The 20,856-nt window shown below is 40.7% G+C and overlaps 1 protein-coding gene across 1 annotated transcript; it reads left to right on the top strand.

Annotated features, from left to right (window-relative positions):
* Nucleotides 1–6,428: 6,428 nt before the first annotated feature.
* GUCA1B (guanylate cyclase activator 1B) lies at nt 6,429–18,992 on the top strand (the record flags this gene model as incomplete). The annotated part of the gene is made up of 4 exons (XM_084611570.1): nt 6,429–6,632; nt 10,279–10,428; nt 16,805–16,919; nt 18,862–18,992. The coding sequence occupies 4 exons, from the start codon at nt 6,429–6,431 to the stop codon at nt 18,990–18,992; spliced, it is 600 nt and encodes a 199-aa protein (XP_084467696.1).
* Between the last annotated feature and the right edge of the window lie 1,864 nt (nt 18,993–20,856).

The raw sequence follows: 20,856 nt of genomic DNA, 5'->3' as shown, positions 1-20,856 counted from the left end.
AACAAAAAGGCAGTAAACTGAGGAGAGACTAGCATCCTCCTCAGTAATATCAATCTGCATTACTAGATTTGGTAATTTGTTCACTGTGGAAAACTGCATTTATTTAACAAACTGGTTCTATATTGAGGCCCCAGTTTTGAATGGGGCCTTTTGGGTAATGCTGTAATAGATTATAAGTGATAATATCTGCTATACTGTCATTTTCCCCCACATATAAAAAGCATGTGACAACCCAGATCTGCTGGTGATGGGCTCAGAAAAGATGAAAGTTTAGATAGTTAGATCGATTGATAGATATTGGCATAGAGCTTCCCACTGCCAGCTGTTTTGATCCATTCTGTGCCTTTTGAACTTGTCTGGGCCCTTCCACTGCTGCTTCAGCCTGGCATGAAATATCTGCCAGCTCCTCCAGACCTAGGTGCAAAATCACAGCTAGCTGCTTGTGAACGGGCTCTGGCTATAACCTGATTTTATGGCTAATTTTCCAACTAATGAGAGTTTCACAAGACATAGGGTAGCACAAAGACTTTCACAGGCAGCTGGAAAGGGAGCAAATGAGCCTACAGAAGAAAGAGAAACAATGAGCCTGATTCTTAGTTTCTCCATTCCTGCACTTTGGGAAGCAGTGGGGTGGAGGGAGCATAGATAACTTTAAGCCACCTTTGCATTTCCTGTATTCTGGGGCCGTGCTAGAGCCTGCCTGGCCCTTGGTGTAAATTAGAGATAGTTCAGGTCTTCTCCAACTGACAGTCTGCTTCCAAGGCGCCCCGTTGGCCCAGTGAAGCAGAAAATAGCCATGACCGTGTATTGTGGCCACACACCCAGATCTGTACACAATGCCAGCACCTGGAAACAGAGCTGGTATAGAACTCTTGCATCAGCTTATGCTCACCTTAAGGTTCTCTTAGACTGAGAGAAAAGTTAAAAGGGATCTTACTGTAAATGAGAATGAGACCCAGTTTGTTTAAGAATCATGGAACAACAGAGCAAATGAGTTATGCTTTCTCCATTCTCGGATACTTATAAGGATTGGCATGACTTTGCCTGGGGCAGACAACACCTGGTGATACCCTCTTACCTCTTTGTGCCATTTTTATGCTCAGCAAAGACAAACATGATTGCTAATGCAGATGCCAAACAACTCAATCTTTCCACTCCTCTGCAGTCATTTCCTGAATTTCCTGCAGGCTTCATCAAAGCTGGCATGTGGGAACATGCTCTGTCAATGGACTGAAGGATAAAAAGCAGTCTAGTTTGCCTAATTCTAACTTTTCATGCTCCTGGCTGGGAAACACAGCAGCTTCCGAGCTGTTGTCACTGGTGATAACTTAGGGATGGCTCATCTGGCAGAACACGTAGCTGGATCTCACCAGTTCTTTGCAGCTCAGTCACCTAACAAACTGCTCACTATACCATTGCATATCTCCAGTCTATGTGTCATTTGATCCAGCATTGGTCATCCCCTTAGGGCCATCTATTCCTTATCACACGGAGCTCTGGTCATTCCCTGAGTATCAGCTATTTACTACAGTTCAGCATTCTCCAGACTCCAGAGATCTCTTCTTTTGCTTTAAAAACTAATAATCTGTATTTACATTTACACCAATTTGCACAGCTGAAGTAATGCAGGAAGAAATCCTCCAGACTATAATAATTAAAAGCTATCCCACAGAATAATATTATACTGGCAGAACGGAGATAACTTTTGCCAGTGCAAAATCTGCAGTGTAAAAAATCTGAACCGCTGGGAATTCGTGTAGTATGCACAGGAGTTTTCATACCAGCCGCTAGCGGTTTAAAATTACTTGGGAGGAGCAAAAATAAACAGGGAGGAGCTATTATATTTGATGGGAAAATATCACAAAATTACCACAAGGCAAAACCAAGTTACACAATGAGGTAACATAATGTCCCAGGCATGTAGAACCTTGTTTTGTGCACACGGTAGAGTCACATTCCAAAATGCAGCTGTGTTTCAAACATAACAGCGGAAAATGACGAAATACTCTACACCTCTGGCATTCAACCTTCTCCATACCAAGATCCCAAGTTACAACAGCATTTATCTATCTACAGGTCGAATAATTTCTCACCCAATAATTTCTGCATTAAGCTCATAACTTCTGTTTGAGCTATAGCATACCTTTTAAAAAGATGTCTAGTTTGTTTTCGTGTCTCCAAGTGATGGAGAACCCATCACATCCCTAAGTAAGTTCTTCCAATGGTTAATTACCCCAACTGTTATAAATGAGTACCTTGTTTCTAGTCTGGGTTTGCCTAGCTTCAAGTCTCAGCCATTGGAATTTCTGATGTTGCATGTTTGCATTTTCTACACGTATGATTTGAAAGAGGAGAGTAAAAGCAGAGTAAACATATAACATATCATTTATCACATATCAACATGTACAATTTACCCCTCAGTTATTGGTATGTAGTGCCAGATTTAGCAACTGGCTGAATATAGTTTCATCTTTTCAACGAGAATAATTAATGCAGGCTTATCCAATACCTGAAGAGGGTGTACCTGATGGCTTCCTCTACTTCCTTGCTATCATTCCTCTTCGACTGGCCTCTTGCTGTATTGAAATGATGCTGCAAAAACTTCCTAGTTTGGAATAATATTTGCAGGTCTATCACCTGTAACTGACAAATCTTTTCTGACTGTTACCAAATCTTCTGATTGAAAAACTGACTTGGAGCAGACATGTCTCTTAAAAAAAAAACATTTTCAGTTAAAAAAAAATTGTTTTTCAGTAAAAAGTTTCAAGTTTTGGCTTCAGTTTAGGTCAAATGGAATGGTTCTGGTTTTCAAAAACTACTTTTTTTTTTACTGAAAACCAAAAATATTTATCAAAAACTGCTATTGAAATTTAAAAATATTTAAGTTTTTCATGAAAAACTGAAAAATTATCACAGGAAATTTTGAAAAAAACATGCAACATTTTTAAAAATTCACATGACAAATAACTGGCATCGTTGACAATCTCTTATTAGGACAGCAAAACAAAGTATGTCGATCCCTTTGTGAGGAAAGCCTGCAGACCTTTCCAGTAAAAATTAGCTCGACTCAGGGGGTATTATTAGCCCCATTTTCCGGAATTGGTACTACATTAAAGCACACGATGGGAATTCTAGTTTGCTCTAGGAGGGTCGACACAGACCAATTAGCATGCAACAAGTTGGTGCACTGTAGAAATCGTAACCTCATAGTGTGCATTGTTGCTCACAATCCCTCAGTTTCCCATTCTGTAAAATAGGGCTAATAAAGCCTCACTTTATAGGGGCTGTGATCTTGCAAACCCTTATGCATGTGCTTACACTACTAATGGTACTAAAGTTAAGCACATGCGTAAGTATTTGCAGGATCACAGCTTAATTTCACTGGGCCAAATCCATCCCTGTTGGGGCAGGGAGGTGCCAATTGGATTTCTCGGTACCATCTTGGTACACTGCACTTCAGTGAAATTCACTTGGCATTTTCCTAGGGGAAAGCAGCTTTAATCTCACTGGTGACTCCACGGGACCCCATGTGTACCCACACTTCACCTGCCCTGACCATGCCCCTCTCCCTTGTGCAGACTCTGACATGAATCGGCAAAGTGCTTGTAGAGAGCCTTGATTGGAAAGTGCTGAGGAAATGCAAAGTATGGAGGTGCTCCTGCAAACCCTCACCAAGGGGTTTAGTCCCATTGACTTCACTGGGGCTCCTTGCATGAGTAAAAGGTCAGCATGAGTGAGTAAGGAGTTGCAGGACCAGGAGCTATTCTTCTCAACAGCAGTCTGATTTGTTTGCAATAGCATGTGCCTAGCTGAGCGGCTGAACCATTTTCTTCCACGACATTATAAATTCCAACCTCCTGCTAAAAACAGTGACTTTAATCTTCATGCCCCTTGCTCCTGTAAGTGTGGCATCTATTGTTTCCTATTAACACTGCTCCAATCCTCTTAGGAGTAGAATCCTATCTCAGGCACATTTATAGCAATAGGTCATTTGTTTCCAGCTAACATGGTAAGACGAGTTGAACTCCGACACCTGGTGTGGCCGTGGATACCGTTCTGGTAGTCTCATAAAAACATGACAATAAAATAAAAAATAATATCTGGCACATAGAGAAATGGGGGCCCAATCTTTGGGAGTGAGGTGTTAGATTGTAAGATGTCTGGTGCAGGGGCTATGTTATCTGTATGCTGGGCCTAGCATAATACGGTCCTGATTTTTACTAGGGTTCATAGGTGCTACCATAATATAAATAATAAATAATAATTAAGCTATTAGAAGCTGATGTTTCTCCTCTCTCTATAAGACATGAAATGTTTCATTACAGCATGTAGTAAACACTTTCAAGCATTTCAATGAATGAATGAGATACAGGATTTGAAAAAAAAAAAGATTTTTAATATGATCTTCCTGTTTTAAATTTTTTTAAATAAATGTATAGGAGTGCTGTTTTTTGAAAATCAAACATCTTATATACAAACTATTAAGAGGTTTTAATTATCCTGTTTTTTTATTAATTCTCATACCAAAGGTCTGAAGCACAAAAGGCTAACTCTATGCATGGGAATAGTTCCCCTGATGTTAACAGGACTTCTCATGTGTATAAAGTTACCCATATGTGTAAGTATTTGCAGGATCAGAGTTAGTCATTAATACAACCTAACTGACCATATTTATGCATACAGAATATCAGAGAATGAAAAATTCATAATAGGAAAATCCAATGGGCAAATTTTCAAGCCTGGGTTCCTAAAGGCAGGCACCTAAATCTATATTTAATGCAACTAGATGGGCCTGATTTTCAGAGGTGCTTGGAACCCGAAGGTCCATCTGAAGTCACTGGAAGTTTTGCAACTCTGAGATCCAGGCATTGATGCAGGTGCCTAACTTTCAGCACACAATTTGAAATTTTGAACTGCAGTCTCCTGGAGAGAAAACACAAAAATTCATGTGTGTTAACCGCTCACACAATGTTTAAAATTGTTCTATGCAATAAATGGTAGACAGGTGGGGAACCCAAATGAACAGTGAGATGGTTATGGAAAGTGTAATAGCAGCAGTTGCAACAAAGGGTAGGAAGCAGCAAGATGATCATATCCAAGTAATTTCAGTTTAATATAAGATGTATGTCCTATTGGGGTACTATGAGGTATCCGTATCTGTATCTCTTATTGGGGTACTCTGGGTGAGATTTCCAAAAGAGTCCAAGGCTGATGAGTCACTTAGACGCTTTAAAAAACTTCCCCTAAAAGTTTCACTGGAAAAGGAGCCTACTTTTTAATTAAAAATGTGTAAAAGATGGCACATGTTTCACCAAACTGGACCTGTTTTAGAGGTTTTTTTTTTAAGTAAAAACACTCCTATTTCTTGTAGTTTCGGTTTCAGAGTAACAGCCGTGTTAGTCTGTATTCGCAAAAAGAAAAGGAGTACTTGTGGCACCTTAGAGACTAACCAATTTATTAGAGCATAAGCTTTCGTGAGCTACAGCTCACTTCATCAGATGCATATTGTGGAAACTGCAGCAGACTTTATATATACACAGAGAATATGAAACAATACCTCCTCCCACCCCACTGTCCTGCTGGTAATAGCTTATCTAAAGTGATCATCAGGTGGGCCATTTCCAGCACAAATCCAGGTTTTCTCACCCTCCACCCCCCCACACAAATTCACTCTCCTGCTGGTGATAGCCCATCCAAAGTGACAACTCTTTACACAATGTGCATGACAATCAAGTTGGGCTATTTCCTGCACAAATCCATAGTTTCGCTTATCCTTGTGAATATTTCACACACTTGAAGGGAAGCCTGGAGTGTCCATCCCAAAAACTTCATACATATGTCAGTGACTAGAAACTACTCATTTCTGATTGCTTTATTATTCAAATAATGCACAGACTCAGAGAGAAGGGGATTATACATCACATATTAGTGGGAACCTCAGCTTTCAAATCCTTAGATTGACATTAGAAATCATTTTGATCCTGCCTGGAGTTTGCTCTTAAATGAGGCCCTGCTCTGGAACATGTGAAGGTCTCTGTGACACATAGTGGGAATCTCCTAATGATCTTAGTTATTTTTATCCCATCTAACACCACATGTTGTACTAATTTAACTAAGGAAACCCACTCCGGGATCCTCTACTGAGGGAATGAGATTGTAGCGTTGAGCAGAGACCACAGAATAGAAGGAAAGAGAAAGAAAGAAGAGAAGAAATAAAGCAAAAGCAACACAAGGTAACAAAACAGAAATATACAGTACCCATGAAAGACAGGATAGAGAAACAAAGACAGGAAATAACCCAAGAAGAAACAGAAGAAAGAAAAAGCAGCTGAAGGAGAAAAAGAAACAATATAAGCTAAAGGACATTGACTAAATTTTCCTTTCTTTTTTCTTTCTGTCAATCTTTCTCTTCTGTTTTTGGGAGCAACATGGGACAACATTTCACCAGTGAGGAAGGGGAACAAGCAGACATTGATGTTGCTGAGTTGCAGGAATGGTATAAGAAGTTTGTGGTCGAATGTCCCAGTGGGACTCTCTTCATGCATGAATTCAAACGCTTCTTTGGAGTCCAGGATAACCAGGAAGCAGCAGAATATATTGAGACTATGTTCAAAGCTTTTGATAAGAATGGGGTAAGTGTTAAAGACCTGCAGTAGTGGTGCTGGTTAAGTAGATCAATCACCAGTGTTCTTTTCTTTCTGAAACTTGGGGATTGTCTTGGCTCATCGCATCCTATTGTTTGTTTTTTATTACGTTTGAGACAAAGTTAGTGACAGATCTGTCAGGGTTGAACCCTGGTAGCCCAAGAAGGAGCTCTAGTTCCTTCCAGGATGCAAGGACTAACTAAATGAAAACATCCCCTTTAGTTCTGGTAGCTGAATCTAAACCATAGGTAGCAATTAAGGCCAATATTTTCTCACTCACATGCCTAACTATGGATTTAGATGCTTAACTTTAGGCTCCCACGTTAGCCAATGTTCCCAAAGATCCTCAGACAGTAGAGATGAATGCCAACGAGTTATCTTCCTCTCATGGTATAGAGGGAATCGTAGTGAATGAAGGTCTAGTGAGGCTCTGTATTCTGTGAAATGGAATGAGAATCTTGTATTGTCAGTGCCATGAAAGCACAGACTGAAATCCCAGTTTTAGTGAACCATCTGGTGAGTGAAGCTGTTATGTGCAGAAAGTCACTTAACTTTGGGCCCATTCTAAAGCCCACCAAAGTCAATAGAAAGATTCCAATTGACTTAATTAGTCTTTGGATCAGGTCCTAAAAAAGAGCCCTGCTGTATATAGTTAATATAGAACTAAGGCGAAGCTGGAAAATAACAGGACAAAGTGCTCCTTTTTTCAGTCACTCCAGAACACCCCATGGAGTTCAAATACTGATCCAGTGCTGAGATGACTATTACTGAGCCAGATTCTGCCACTCTTACTCATCCTGATTAGTACTTCGCTCTGCAAGCAGACCCTCTGATTTCACTGGCTCATGTTACTCCCACGGTAACTCATGATGATGATGATTGATGATTAATTAAGCACCAGAAATGTGCAAGCCACAAAAGAAGACAACCTCTATCCTGAAGAGTTACCATGTAACTCATTTTTGTTAACATTAATTATTTGTACTATCATGACAGTATTTGGTCCTTGTTAGTTTCCAGTGCTCTGAAATTTCTCCACTGCTCTCACAACAGCATTAATAATTCGCCGATATAATTTAAATTATTTTCATAGCTGCTGTTTCCATGAGCAGTGCAAGATAAGTCCCTAAGTAGTGACAACTGACACATCTTTTTAACATCAGCTATGTTATAAACAGGAAAAGTATTTTGGATTTGGAAAAGTGCTCTGTAAAAGCTAGGTATCATTATCATTATCATATGCACAAATAACGATAAACAGGTGGAAGTTAATCAATATATTGATTTAAACCATTCAAGAAGTATGAAGTGGCTTAAATAATTATAACATTCTGGGCCTGATTCTCTGTTGTGTTGTCATTTACACGTTTGCAAAATGGGTGTGAAATGCTACCATTCCAGTTCAGTAACACTTTATGCCCACTGTGTACTAACTTTGTGTTGGTGAAAATTATGATACAAGGTCAAGGTAATGGAGAAATAGGCCCCTAATTCCAATCTGTTTTGCTAAATATTAACCTTATCAATTAGATAGATAGACAGGTAGATTTGGAAAGGAGTATAAAGCGTTAAGCAGCCAGCTCCGACTGAAATTTGAGGGGAGTTGGGTTCCCACAACTCTCCTAAGTTTCTTTGAAGCCCCAGCCATATTAGTTGCATGGTGGTGACCATTATTGCAAGTCAATTTGGGACAAAGGGTTGATGGTCATCTGCCTTCCATTAGATTTAGAGGGTCCCTATCCTGCTTCAATTGAAAGCAGTAGGGTCACGTCCAGAGAAAGGTTAGCAGGCGAGGCCATGAAAGAGAGTCTGACAAATCACATTTGGCTCAGAAATTAGGTTGCTGAAAAGAAGCTTCTACAAAACCTTAAGCCCAAGTACTGCAACTGCAGCCATGCCGGGGGCACCTGTGTAACCCCATTGACTTTCAGGGCCTTGCTATTTACCTGGGCAAAAAGGGGTGTTTTTCAATGCAGTTTAATTTCATTAAGATTGTTTCTTAAAAGTGTTAAACTGTGTCTAAATGGGCACTGGGACTGACTAAGTGTCTGTGTGGTTGCCTCTGCATTACTCTAATTTGAAATTATACAAATTCAGCAAAGATTGCATTTCCAAACAAACACAGGCCCCTGTCTTGCAAATGACAGCACATGAGTGCCCCATTTAAGTCAATGGCGCTCCAGTGAGGTGGAGCCAGGGACCTGCACACTAACAGTTGCAGTATCAGGTCACAGAAGTCAGTTCTGCGGTGGGTGCACATACTGTACCTACCTCCCATTAGCGCTAGCAGGAGAGAAGCGCAGCCATGAATGGAATGAAAAAGGGGATATTTTTAACAACAATGTAATGATCATAATACTCCCAAAATGTTATGGAGGGTGAATGTAAGGAAATCTTTCAGACATCATATCCTGCAAAGTATAGACTAGATACCGCACACACAAGATAGAAACACCTTTGACCTTCTGGTCTTCCCATAAAGCACAGACCCACCACAACTGTTATGGAACAGCCGTAATAAACTGAATGAACATGCTGGGCATTGACAAGTGATTCTCGCTGCCTTAAGAAGTGCACATTTTGGTGGGCCGCCCGAGTACTCTCCTGTGCAATTTCCAGTGTCCTTCTGATCACTGGCCATGAGCTGATACTCCTGTAAACCTGGTTTACATAGCAGGGCCTCTCTGAGGGCAACCTGCCCTGAGGGGAGACAGTCCTCGGACTTAGTGGTTGGGAATCTGGGGCCAGATCCTCAGCTGGTGTAAACTGGCTTAAATCTATTGAAGTCAATGTCGCTGCAGCAATTTGCACCAGTTAAAGATCTAGACCCATGTCTGTAGCTTTAGGTATTAGTGAAAAGTCACTAAGTTCTCCCTTTGAACCTCAGATCTCCAAGGAGCAGCACACCACGTTGTAGACTACCAGCTCACAAGTACCTTTGTAGATTGGATCATGGTTTATCTTTATATTGTTAAAAATCTTCCATTGTTTGGAAATTCAGGTTACTCTGGGCTGATATCAGTTTCAGTCCAGCAGGGTCACAGAAGGTGAAATTCATCCCTGTGCAAAGGCCTATGTGGTGCTAAGTCCCAGTTAAAACTCTCAAAGCAGAGCTTAAGTGGGGCGGAAGCAGGACTTACACAAAGCATAGACTTTGGCTGGCCCTCTGCACAGGGGTGAATTTCATCCACTGGGAGCAATTCTAGAGCACACTAGGGAGTATTAAAATAAATGCACATTTTAAACAGCGTTTTTTGTTCCTTGTTAAAATAAATAGACCAAAGTTTAAAAAATTCTGTATATACAAGACTTGACCTGATTTTTTCCTTGTCTTTTCCCTTCTCACCTAGTTAAATAGAGCAATTGAGGAAGGCTCTGTTTTTTGTTTAAGACAGTGAACACCTGAAACCTTCAGATCAGATTCAACAACAGATCGCCCTTTGCACAATCAATCAATTGGCTTGAAAGTGCACAGGATTCCTTCAAAAATGTAAGGAAGCAAATAAATAAATAAATAACCACATAATCAAGAGAATCACCTCAGCATATTTTTCATCCTTGTTTACAATACAAAACGATTGTATTGATCGGGTCTGACTAAGTGTCCCTGTGGTTGCCTCTCTTGTGTCTGCAGGATAACACCATTGATTTTCTGGAGTATGTGGCTGCTTTGAATCTTGTCCTACGAGGAAAATTGGAACACAAGCTGAGATGGACATTCAAAGTGTACGACAAGGATAGGAACGGCTGCATAGACAAACCTGAGCTCTTAGAAATAGTTGATGTGAGTAGGACTTCGCTATTACTAGCATTTAGAGGACCCAACTGAGACCAGGGGCCCATTATGCTAGACACTATATATACATATAGTAAAGGCAGTCTCTTCCTCAAAGAGCTAACAAACTGAGTAGACAAGACAGACAAAGGATGTAAGTAAGGATTATGTTACTGATGGGGAAGGGAAGCACAGAGAAATTAAGTGATTTGCTCAAAGAAAGGGAGTCTGTGGCAAAGGCAGGAGCGGAACCATCTTCTCCGCCTCAGTTCAATGCCTTAAGCCCAAGATCTAAATCTATCTACTCATTTGGGTATGCTCTTTATGCCCCATACTACTCATGAGCCAAGGGATTAATGTCATTAAGCAAGACACTCTTCCCTGCTCAACATAATGACCTGTACTGTTCTCAAATGAGTTAGTAATTGCAGAAATAATTCGGGATAATGACGAAGCCTGAAGTGAGAATGGCCAGCCTCAGTGACAGGGACTACCACATCCTTTGTGCAATGGCAGGATGGGAACCACTGGAGAAGGCCAGGGAATAAGTTCCATGATCTGCAGATATATGGATCAGTTGCCCACAGACCATGCATCAGAGGCCCAGGAAGGCAGGAGGCAGAAACAGTAGCCAGGGAGGACCTGTCCCTGTAACCACCAGTGAATTCCTCACACAACAACACATACTCTGACTAGTGTGGAAGGGGTGAATTTCATATTATTTATGAGTCTGGATTAAGGTTTTCTGTCTGAATACTGTGCAGTAAGGGGAGAGACACAAGTTAGTGGTAATACTGGGCAGAATCATCCGTGCTGATCCACACTGTGAATTTCTGTTATGTATTCTGCAATTGCTGTTGAGGGAGAGCTTGTGGCCTAGAGTTTAGGGCAAAGGGATTGAGCGCCAGGACTCATTGGTTCTAGTTATTGTGTGACCTTGGACAAAACTCTCAATCTCTCTGTGCTGCAGTTACCCCATCTGGGTATCATTATATGTACCTATTTCACAGGGATATTTGTGAGACTTAATTAGTGATTATAAACCCCTTTGAGATTCTCTGAAAAGATACTGTATCGAAAGATCTGGTCAAAGAAAGGGAAACTTTCTGCAAAAAAACATCCCTTTGTTTTGTTGAAAAGTCAACATTTGGAAAAATTCGATCAGCTCTAATTTACTGATGTCATTGTCACATGTGAAATGAGTATGGAACAAATAATCATCGGGGTGAGGGAGAAGGGTGAATTTTATTTTCTGGTTCTAATTGGAGAGGATGAATTGCTGGGATTAGGCTCATAACTAGAGTCAGATGAATGCTGCAAAAACATCATTAATAATATCCATTAGAATCCCCATCAGTGTTCGGTTTGATGAGGTCCCTTTGGTGAACATTTGCTTGAATGAGCTTTGTACACACAAGCAGTTGGAAAAAAGCCTGGTTTTTGTGTGCCTGTCAGCGTTTATACGTGAGCCAGGTTGCTTGTGCATGAAACAAAGATATTCACAATGCCTTATTCAGTCTTCTCCTGTTTAAAAGTTTTCAGTTACTCAGTCAGGGGTCAGAAACATTCGATGTGACATAAGTGATCAGTCAGATATCATGAATAAAAAAATAGCAAGTAGTCACAGTCCCTAGTTCGTAGATACCCTTGTAGGCTGAACATTTGTCAGCTGAAATCTTAGAAAAATCTTTATGAATAATGAATATGTTCAGAGAAATCAGGATGGACTAGCTCTTCTTGGCACAAGTTCTCTTTGACCAGGCAGGATCAGCTTTCCTTTGAAAGAATTAAGGTTGCTCTGTCTCTCTCTCTCTCACTCTTCACTGTGGTACCTGAGCATTTAGCCTCTTCTGGGAACTTCTTCCCAATTCTTAGAGCCCTGCAAATCTGTGGATATCTGCTTTATATCCGCAGATATCCACATCCTCAAATGAGGATATCCGCGAGCCATGTTTGCGGATCGTGGATCAGATGCCGATACAAATTTTGTATCTGCGCAATTCTCTCCTAAACAGCAAGGGAAGTACTTAGTAGTCACAGCAGGGATTGTAATTAGCTAGTATCTTCTTCACTAAATCCAATTGACCTCTCTTCTTGGATAGGTCATGGGCAGCAGGTGTGGTAAGGATCCTTTGACCAGCACCATCAGGGAGGACAGCCCTAGTGAAGTTTAGCCATGGTTTTTAGGTCAACAGGGAATTGTTTTAAGGTCACCTAAACAAAAGTGGATCTAGGCTGCTGGCACTTAACATTAAAAAGGTTGCAGAGCAGTTTTTAAACTAAGAGATGGAGGGGAGGGGGAAGCCGATGGCTGCAGAGCTGCTCATGGATCGGACAGAGACTTCTCTTAGAGGAGAGTCTATTGATAGAGATTCTCTAGGTTTTAGTCAGGAGGAGATGATGGAAGAGGATAAAGTATGGGCAAGATCAGACGAGAAACATTCACAGAAAGAATCTGACACATCAGAAAAGGGCAGACAAATAAACAGTGACAAGTTTTTAAAGTGCTTGTACACAAATGCTAGAAGTCTAAATAATAAGAAGGGTGAACTAGAGTGCCTCATGTTAAAGGAGGATACTGATATAATAGGCATCATAGAAACCTGGTGGAGTGAGGACAATCAATGGGACACAATCATTCCGGGGTACAAAATATATCGGAAGGACAGAACCGGTCGTGCAGGGAGAGGAGTGGCACTATATGTGAAAGAAAGCGTAGAATCAAATGAAGTAAAAATTTTAAATGAATCCACATGTTGCACAGAATCTCTATGGATAGTAATTCTGTGCTCTAATAAGAATATAACAGTAGGGATCTATTATCGACCACCTGACCAGGACAGTGATAGTGACGATGAAATGCTAAGGGAGATTAGAGAGGCTACCAAAATAAAGAACTCAATAATAGTGGAGGATTTCAATTATCCCCATATTGACTGTCACCTCAGGACAAAATGCAGAGACAAAATTTCTCGATACTTTAAATGACTGCTTCTTGGAGCGGCCGGTATAGCAACCCACAAGGGGAGAGGCAACTCTCAATCTAGTCCTGAGTGGAGCACAGGATCTGGTCCAGAGGTAACTATAACAGGACCGCTTGGAAATAGTGACCATAGTATAATAACATTTAACTTTCCTGTGGTGGGAAGAACACCTCAACAACCCAACACTATGACATTTAATTTCAGAAAGGAGAACTATGCAAAAAAGAGGAGGTTAGTTAAGCAGAAATTAAAAGGTATAGTGACTAGAGTGAAATCCCTGCAAGCGGCATGGACACTTTTCAAAGACACCATAATAGAGGCTCAACTTAAATGTGTGCCCCAAATTAAAAAACACAGTAAAAGAACTAAAAAAGAGCCACCATGACTTAACAACCATGTAAAAGAAACAGTGAGAGATAAAAAGGCATCTTTTAAAAAGTGGAAGTCAAATCCTAGTGAGATAAATAGAAAGGAACATAAACACTGCCAAATTAAAGGTAAAAATGGAATAAGAAAAGCCAAAAAGGAGTTTTAAGAACAGCTAGCCAAAAACTCAAAAGGTAATAACAAAATGTTTTTTAAGTACATCAGAAGCAGGAAGCCTGCTACACAACCAGTGGGGCCCCTGGATGATCGAGATACAAAAGGAGCACTTGAAGATGATAAAGTCATCGCAGAGAAACTAAATGAATTCTTTGCTTCAGTCTTCACTGCTGAGAATGTTAGGGAGATTCCCAAACCGGAGCCGTCTTTTGTAGGTGACAAATCTGAGGAATTGTCAGACTGAAGTGTAACTAGAGGAGATTTTGGAATTAATTGAGAAACTTAACAGTAACAAGTCACTGGGACCAGATGGCATTCACCCAAGAGTTCTGAAAGAACTCAAATGTGAAACTGTGGAACTATTAACTATGGTTTGTAACCTGTCCTTTAAATCAGCTACTGTACCCAATGACTGGAAGATAGCTAATGTAACGCCAACATTTAAGAAGGTCTCTAGAGGTGATCCTGGCAATTACAGACCGGTAACAAACAACAAACATGTGGACAAGGGGGATCCAGTGGACACAGTGTTCTTAGATTTCCAGAAAGCCTTTGACAAGGTCCCTCACCAAAGGCTCTTACATAAATTAAGTTGTCATGGGATAAGAGGGAAGATCCTTTCATGGACTGAGAACTGGTTAAAAGACAGGGAACAAAGGGTAGGAATAGATGGTAAATTTTCTGAATGGAGAGGGCTAACGAGTGGTGTTCCGCAAGGGTCAGTCCTAAGACGAATCCTATTCAATTTGTTCATAAATGATCTGAAGAAAGGGGTAAACAGTGAGGTGGCAAAGTTTGCAGATGATACTAAATTGCTCAAGATAGTTAAGACCAAAGCAGACTGTGAAGAACTTCAAAAAGAAGTTAAGTGATTGGGCAACAAAATGGCAAATGAAATTTAATGTGGATAAATGTAAAGTAATGCACATTGGAAAAAATAACCCCAACTACACATACAATATGATGGGGGTTAATTTAGCTACAACTTAGGAGAAAGATCTTGGAGTCATCGTGGATAATTCTCTAAAGATGTCCACGCAGTGTGCAGCGGCAGTCAAAAAAGCAAACGGGATGTTAAGAATCATTAAAAAAGGAACAGAGAATAAGACAGAGAATATCTTATTGCCCTTATATAAATCCATAGTATGCCCACATCTTGAATACTGCATACAGATGTGGTCTCCTCATCTCAAAAAAGATATACTGGCATTAGAAAAGGTTCCGAAAAAGGCAACTAAAATGATTAGGGGTTTGGAACGGATCCCATATGAGGAGAGATTAAAGAGGCTAGGACTTTTCAGCTTGGAAAAGAGGAGACTACGGGGGGATATGATAGAGGTCTATAAAATCATGAGTGGTGTGGAGAAAGTGAATAAGGAAAAGTTATTTACTTGTTCCCATAATAAAAGAAGTAGGGGCCACCAAATGAAATAAATGGGTAGCAGGTTTAAAACTAATAAAAGGAAGTTCTTCTTCACTCAGTGCACAGTCAACCCATGGAACTCCTTGCCTGAGGAGATTGTGAAGGCTAGGACAATAACAGGATTTAAAAGAGAACTGGATAAATTCATGGAGGGTAAGTCCATTAATGGCTATTAGCCAGGATGGGTAAAGAATGGTGTCCCTAGTGTCTGTTTGTCAGAGGATGGCAGGAGAGAGATCACTAGACCATTATCTGTTAGGTTCACTCCCTCTGGGGCGCCTTGCATTGGCCACTGTTGGTAGACAGGATACTGGTCTGGATGGACCTTTGGTCTGACCCAGGATGGCCTTTCTTATGTTCTTATGTTGAATCGGGCATGGCTGTGTCATACCTTCACCAATCTCCAGGCTGGCAAGATGCCAGCCAAACGCTTCAACCTCATGAACACAATTGGTGCTGAAGAGGCATTTGTCCCAAGGGCAGCTGGGATGGAGGGGTGAATAGAAAAGACCTGTCTAATTCTAGGGACAGAAAATAGACTAGACCATGCTGTGCTTTCAACTACATTACTCCAAATCTTGAGTAATGCCACTGACTCCAATTTGGACCAGATATTTTAGCATACTAGTGTATCTGGTCTTAGCTTGAAATCATATTAGGAACCTGTCTAGAACACTCATTTGGCACCTGTTTGGATGAAAGGTGCTACATAAATGAAAGGTCATTATTATTACTGGGTTTTTGCATTTTAGAGATGTTTACAAACTGAAATGCTTCTAGGGGTGTGCATGTAAGGATCTGTTCCTGCTCCCATTGAATTCAGTGGCAAAAACTTCCCTGAGAGCACAATTGGACCCAGAAGAGGAAACAATCCCGAGGATTTAGATTAATTAATTAATTAATCAATAATAACATTTTCACTTTCACTTACTATTATTTTTATTATTATTATTATTTCCCTTCCCCCTCTTTTTTTTTTCTATTAGCAGAGAAATTTTTTCTGCAGCTGGAGAGTGCCAGCAGGGCCAGAAGTAGCACAGAGTCTGCCAAAGCTGGCCCCAATGTCAGCAACTATATTCACCCCAAATAAATTAGTAGTAATACTGATAATGAGATGTGAATGAGCTCAGATCTGAGAGGCATGGATGGAGGGAGGCACTAGGTTTCTTTCCCCAGATATGCCACTGACATGCTATGTAGCCTTGGACAAATCATTTAACTTTTCAGCATGAATTTTCCCATCTGTAAAATGGGGACAGTAATACTTGCTTACCCAGCTTGCAGGGGAGCATTGAGGTTTGATTAATGTTTGTGATAGGCACAGGGAGACAGACAGACAGCAGATTCAAAGTGCTAAATGTCATCATTAATAACTCTCTTTCTTTGTTGTTTTGTGCTTGACAGCCCTTTTACTCACAAGCTTCTTTTCTTCCAGTCTATTTACAGGCTGAAGAAAGCGTGTCGGTCAGAAAGGGAAGAGAGGACTCCACTGCTCTCCCCCGAGGAAGTTGTGGAGAGGATATTTCAGTTAGTGGATGAGAATGGGGACGGTAAGAAATTTACAGCTCAGGTTGGATTCATGCCTTGTGAACAAACACCTATGCTGACTAGACCAATTTAATTGACTTTATTGTTGATCACCTAGAAGGAGGATCATCTTATCTATATTAGACATGGTGGACCACGCTCTGATCTCAGTTACATTGAGGTAAATCTTGAAGTAACTATATTAAGGTCAATATCGAAGGGAAGGAGAACATTTCCTGTTATCATAACAAAAGAAAACAGGAGTTCAACATGGAAAGATCTTCTAATCTAGCTAAGTAATTATTCCACACCCATCTACATCCCTGAGATCATGAGGTACCCTGCAAAGGCAGAATACAGGGCTCAATCCTGAAACCCTGGAGTAGTCCTTTATAGTCCCATTGAAGTCAATGGGACCACTCACATCAATAATGGTTTGCAGGATCAGGTTCAGAGTTGTTTGAGAAAGGATGTATCAGATATCAAACTATAGCAACATTTGATCTTAGTCAAAAGCCCACTTCATGAAGGATAGGCCTGAATATTTTTCTGTCTCTTAGGCCTTATCCACATGGGGAAATTGACCAGAATAGCTATTTTAGAATATTAGCTATTCTGGAATAACCCCCCATGTGGACACTGTTCCAAAATAAAAGTGACTTTATTGGAGAGTAATTACTCTGCTTTGGAATAATTCCTCCAGAATACAATCGCTTTTATTCAGTAATAGAGAGGCCACACAGAGGAGTTATTCCAGAATAGCAAAATGATACCAGAATAGTGCTAGTTGAATAGTTATTCTGAACAGTCAATTTTCCCATGTAGACAAGGCCTTAGGAAAGGGATCTGATGACTGTAAACGTGTTGTGGGATGGATCGAAACCTGAAATACCTATACCTTTGGTGATTTTACAGTACCCTGGAAGACAGGTCACACATTGATGAGCAGAGGACTGGTAATGAATTGTTGCCCTCATTGTTACATTTACATTTAATGTACAGAATATCATTTTTACTTCCTTTTCTCCTCTTCTCTCTGACTTCGAGTATGTCTACACTACAGGGACTACACCAGCATAGCTATGGCACCATAGGTATGCTGGCACAACCTCATAGGTGCATCTCCACTGGACCCTTCTTTTGGCAGCATGTAGGGTACACACATATGTAGTCCCCCTCGTGCAGGTAAAAAGAGCAGTTTGTAGTTCGTGAGGCATAGCTTAGGTAAGTAAAGAGGCGCCTGCAGGGTGTGAGTATGTATTCAAGTCCATACCCTGCACACTATCTATTTGCCTAAGCACTGCCTCTCCAGCTACAATGCTGCTTTTAGCAGTGTAGTGTCCTGCTGCCTGCTCACGGCTGGAGCCTTTCACTGACAGGTGTAGCTACACACCCTAGCGAGGAGACGATGTGCTTTTCACTGTGGCATGGAGTTGCATGTCCCTTAAATGCCACCACCAGTGGTGTGTAGTGTAGACATATCCAGGTTGTAGACACAGCCTATGCTGACTGAAAGGCATTTTCTGTCAGTGAAGGAATACCACCTCCCTGCGTCAAAGAACCTAGGCTAACAGAAGCATTCTTCCATCTTCCTAGCTGTGTCTACACTGACGGTTAGGTTGGCATAGATACAGTGCTCAGGAGTGTGGATTTTTCACACCCCGATCAACACAGCTATGTCAACCTAAATGTTAAGTGTAAACCAGGCCTTTCTGTCACACTCTATTGATCAAAAAAGAAAAGGAGGACTTGTGGCACCTTAGAGACTAACCAATTTATTTGAGCATAAGCTTTCGTGAGCTACAGCATCCAATGAAGTGAGTTGTAGCTCACGAAAGCTTATGCTCAAATAAATTGGTTAGTGTCTAAAGTGCCACAAGTCCTCCTTTTCTTTTTGTGAATACAGACTAACAGGGCTGCTACTCTGAACTCTATTGATCGCTATCTTCCCCATTTCTTCTACAGGGCAATTGTCCCTTGATGAGTTCATTGATGGTGCACGGAAAGACAAATGGGTGATGAAGATGTTACAAATGGACGTAAACCCTGGAGGGTGGATTGTGGAACAGAGAAGGAAAAGTGCTTGTTTTAATTGAATCCTCTGTGATCATGATGTGGATGAAAATGTGTGATCCTGGGTGCACCGGTGGCTATTTCATTTTGAGGGTGAAATCACCAGATGGCAATCGCCTGTCACTTTTAACACAATCTCAGCATCCAAATGAGAACTTCAGATTGCTTGAGGAACCATCTTTCCATATGTCACACCTGTATGCTGAATATAGCATGGAGACCATTGCTGGCAAGCCACTGTAGGGAATAGGCCTCTTTGTGTACATGCTACCCTGCTTGTCAGCTCAGGTTCCTGGTTGCACCCAAAGGAAGTAACGTCTGATAGTATCCTGCCACGGCTGGTATTCTGAGCAGTGTTTGATATTGAGACTGCCCCAGGGGATTGGGAAAGGAGTGTTCCTGATGCAGTGGTATAGCTTTCATGGTAGATCAGTGTGTCTGTCAATATCATCAATGCCTGCAGAGAGATGAAAATATTGGAAAACAACTACAAAAAATAAGTGCTTTGATAACAGACTCTGAGTACTCAAGAAGTCTGTTATGATGCCTAATACGTGTGTGAATGAAGGGTGGAAATATTTCATAGACCACAATAAGCTCTTTGGGACAAGGACTGTCTTTTTGTTCTGTGTCTGTACAGCACCTACCACCAGGTAGTCCTGGTATGTGGCTGGGGCTCCTAGGCATTCCAGAAATACAAACAATTACTAATTGTAATAAGTGCATTGCTGCTAACCTAAAATCATTAGACATCAATATAACAGCATCACAAATGCAAGTTACATTCCAGCCCATGAGATAATGTTATGTTCTGAATTTCTGTGCTGGTAGCCAAAACTATGCATACAGAGCACAGGAAAATATATCGTAGAGAACAATAGTATACTGGCTGGGCAGATGGAGCTCGCGCCTTTTCTGTCTCCCGTTTCTATCTGCCAAATCCTACCCCTGCATCAAGCCAGGTGGTTCTGGGTGAGTTGGGAAAATAAAAACTCCAGACTATGGAGTAGCAGTAGAAAGTGCAGTACTGCTCGACTGCAGGATTTAGATGCTGGGTTGACATAATTAGAAGTCCACTTCTTTTTGAGCCTCTGTTTTCTTATTGAATCGTTGCTGACAGGCAGATTTCTCTACATTGTGGATCTATTCTGAACTCATTCAGCTTGCAGAACTTTCACTGCCATTGAGAGGTGTTTTGTGTCTGGAAAGAGTGGGTAGGAGAGGGCAGAATTTTGCTCATTAATTTTCATATTAACAAGAGCACCAGCATTTGTTTGTAATGAGTGCTGGTAGAATGAAACAAAAATGATCTATGACTATCCTAAGGGATAAGCATGGTGTGAGTTTATTCCAGAGCTACTAAGCCAGTTGCACACCACAAATAGTGAATAGCTGATAGAGAAAATAATTTATAGGCATCCTCTAGCCTGAGATTTGTTATACTTACAAATAACAACCATATCTGCATAGTGCAGGTTGGATAATGGACAGGAAAAAAAGGGACAAATGTATTGAATAGTTTATTTGGAATAAAAAAATTAAACCAGGAAAAAATATGACTGAATATACTAGACCTGTATTTTTTCCCTTTGAAGCAGTAGGTCTAATCATATCTATGGGAGACTTGCAATCACTTTTCATTTTTCTGTGGCCTTTTACTGTAGTGTCCTTGCTTCTCATTAGTTCACTGGTTTGTTCTTCTATGGCTTTAGTGGTTTTTTAAACGTAGGGAAACGGGGGAAACAGAATAAGATTAATATTGTGCTGCAGTTCATGTTTAAAAGATGAATCCACACGTCGGTCTATTTGTTAAATAGACTTTGTAAGACCGTGTTCAAGTTATTGCCATAGCACAGAAAAGATGTGGTATTTTTCATTTCTAAGTGA

Source organism: Lepidochelys olivacea (assembly GCF_965140295.1).
Source record: "Lepidochelys olivacea isolate rLepOli2 genome assembly, chromosome: 21".
Taxonomy (NCBI): Eukaryota; Metazoa; Chordata; order Testudines; family Cheloniidae; genus Lepidochelys; species Lepidochelys olivacea.
Note: the sequence above shows the minus strand (reverse complement) of the source record. Positions and strands in the feature narration are given on the sequence as shown.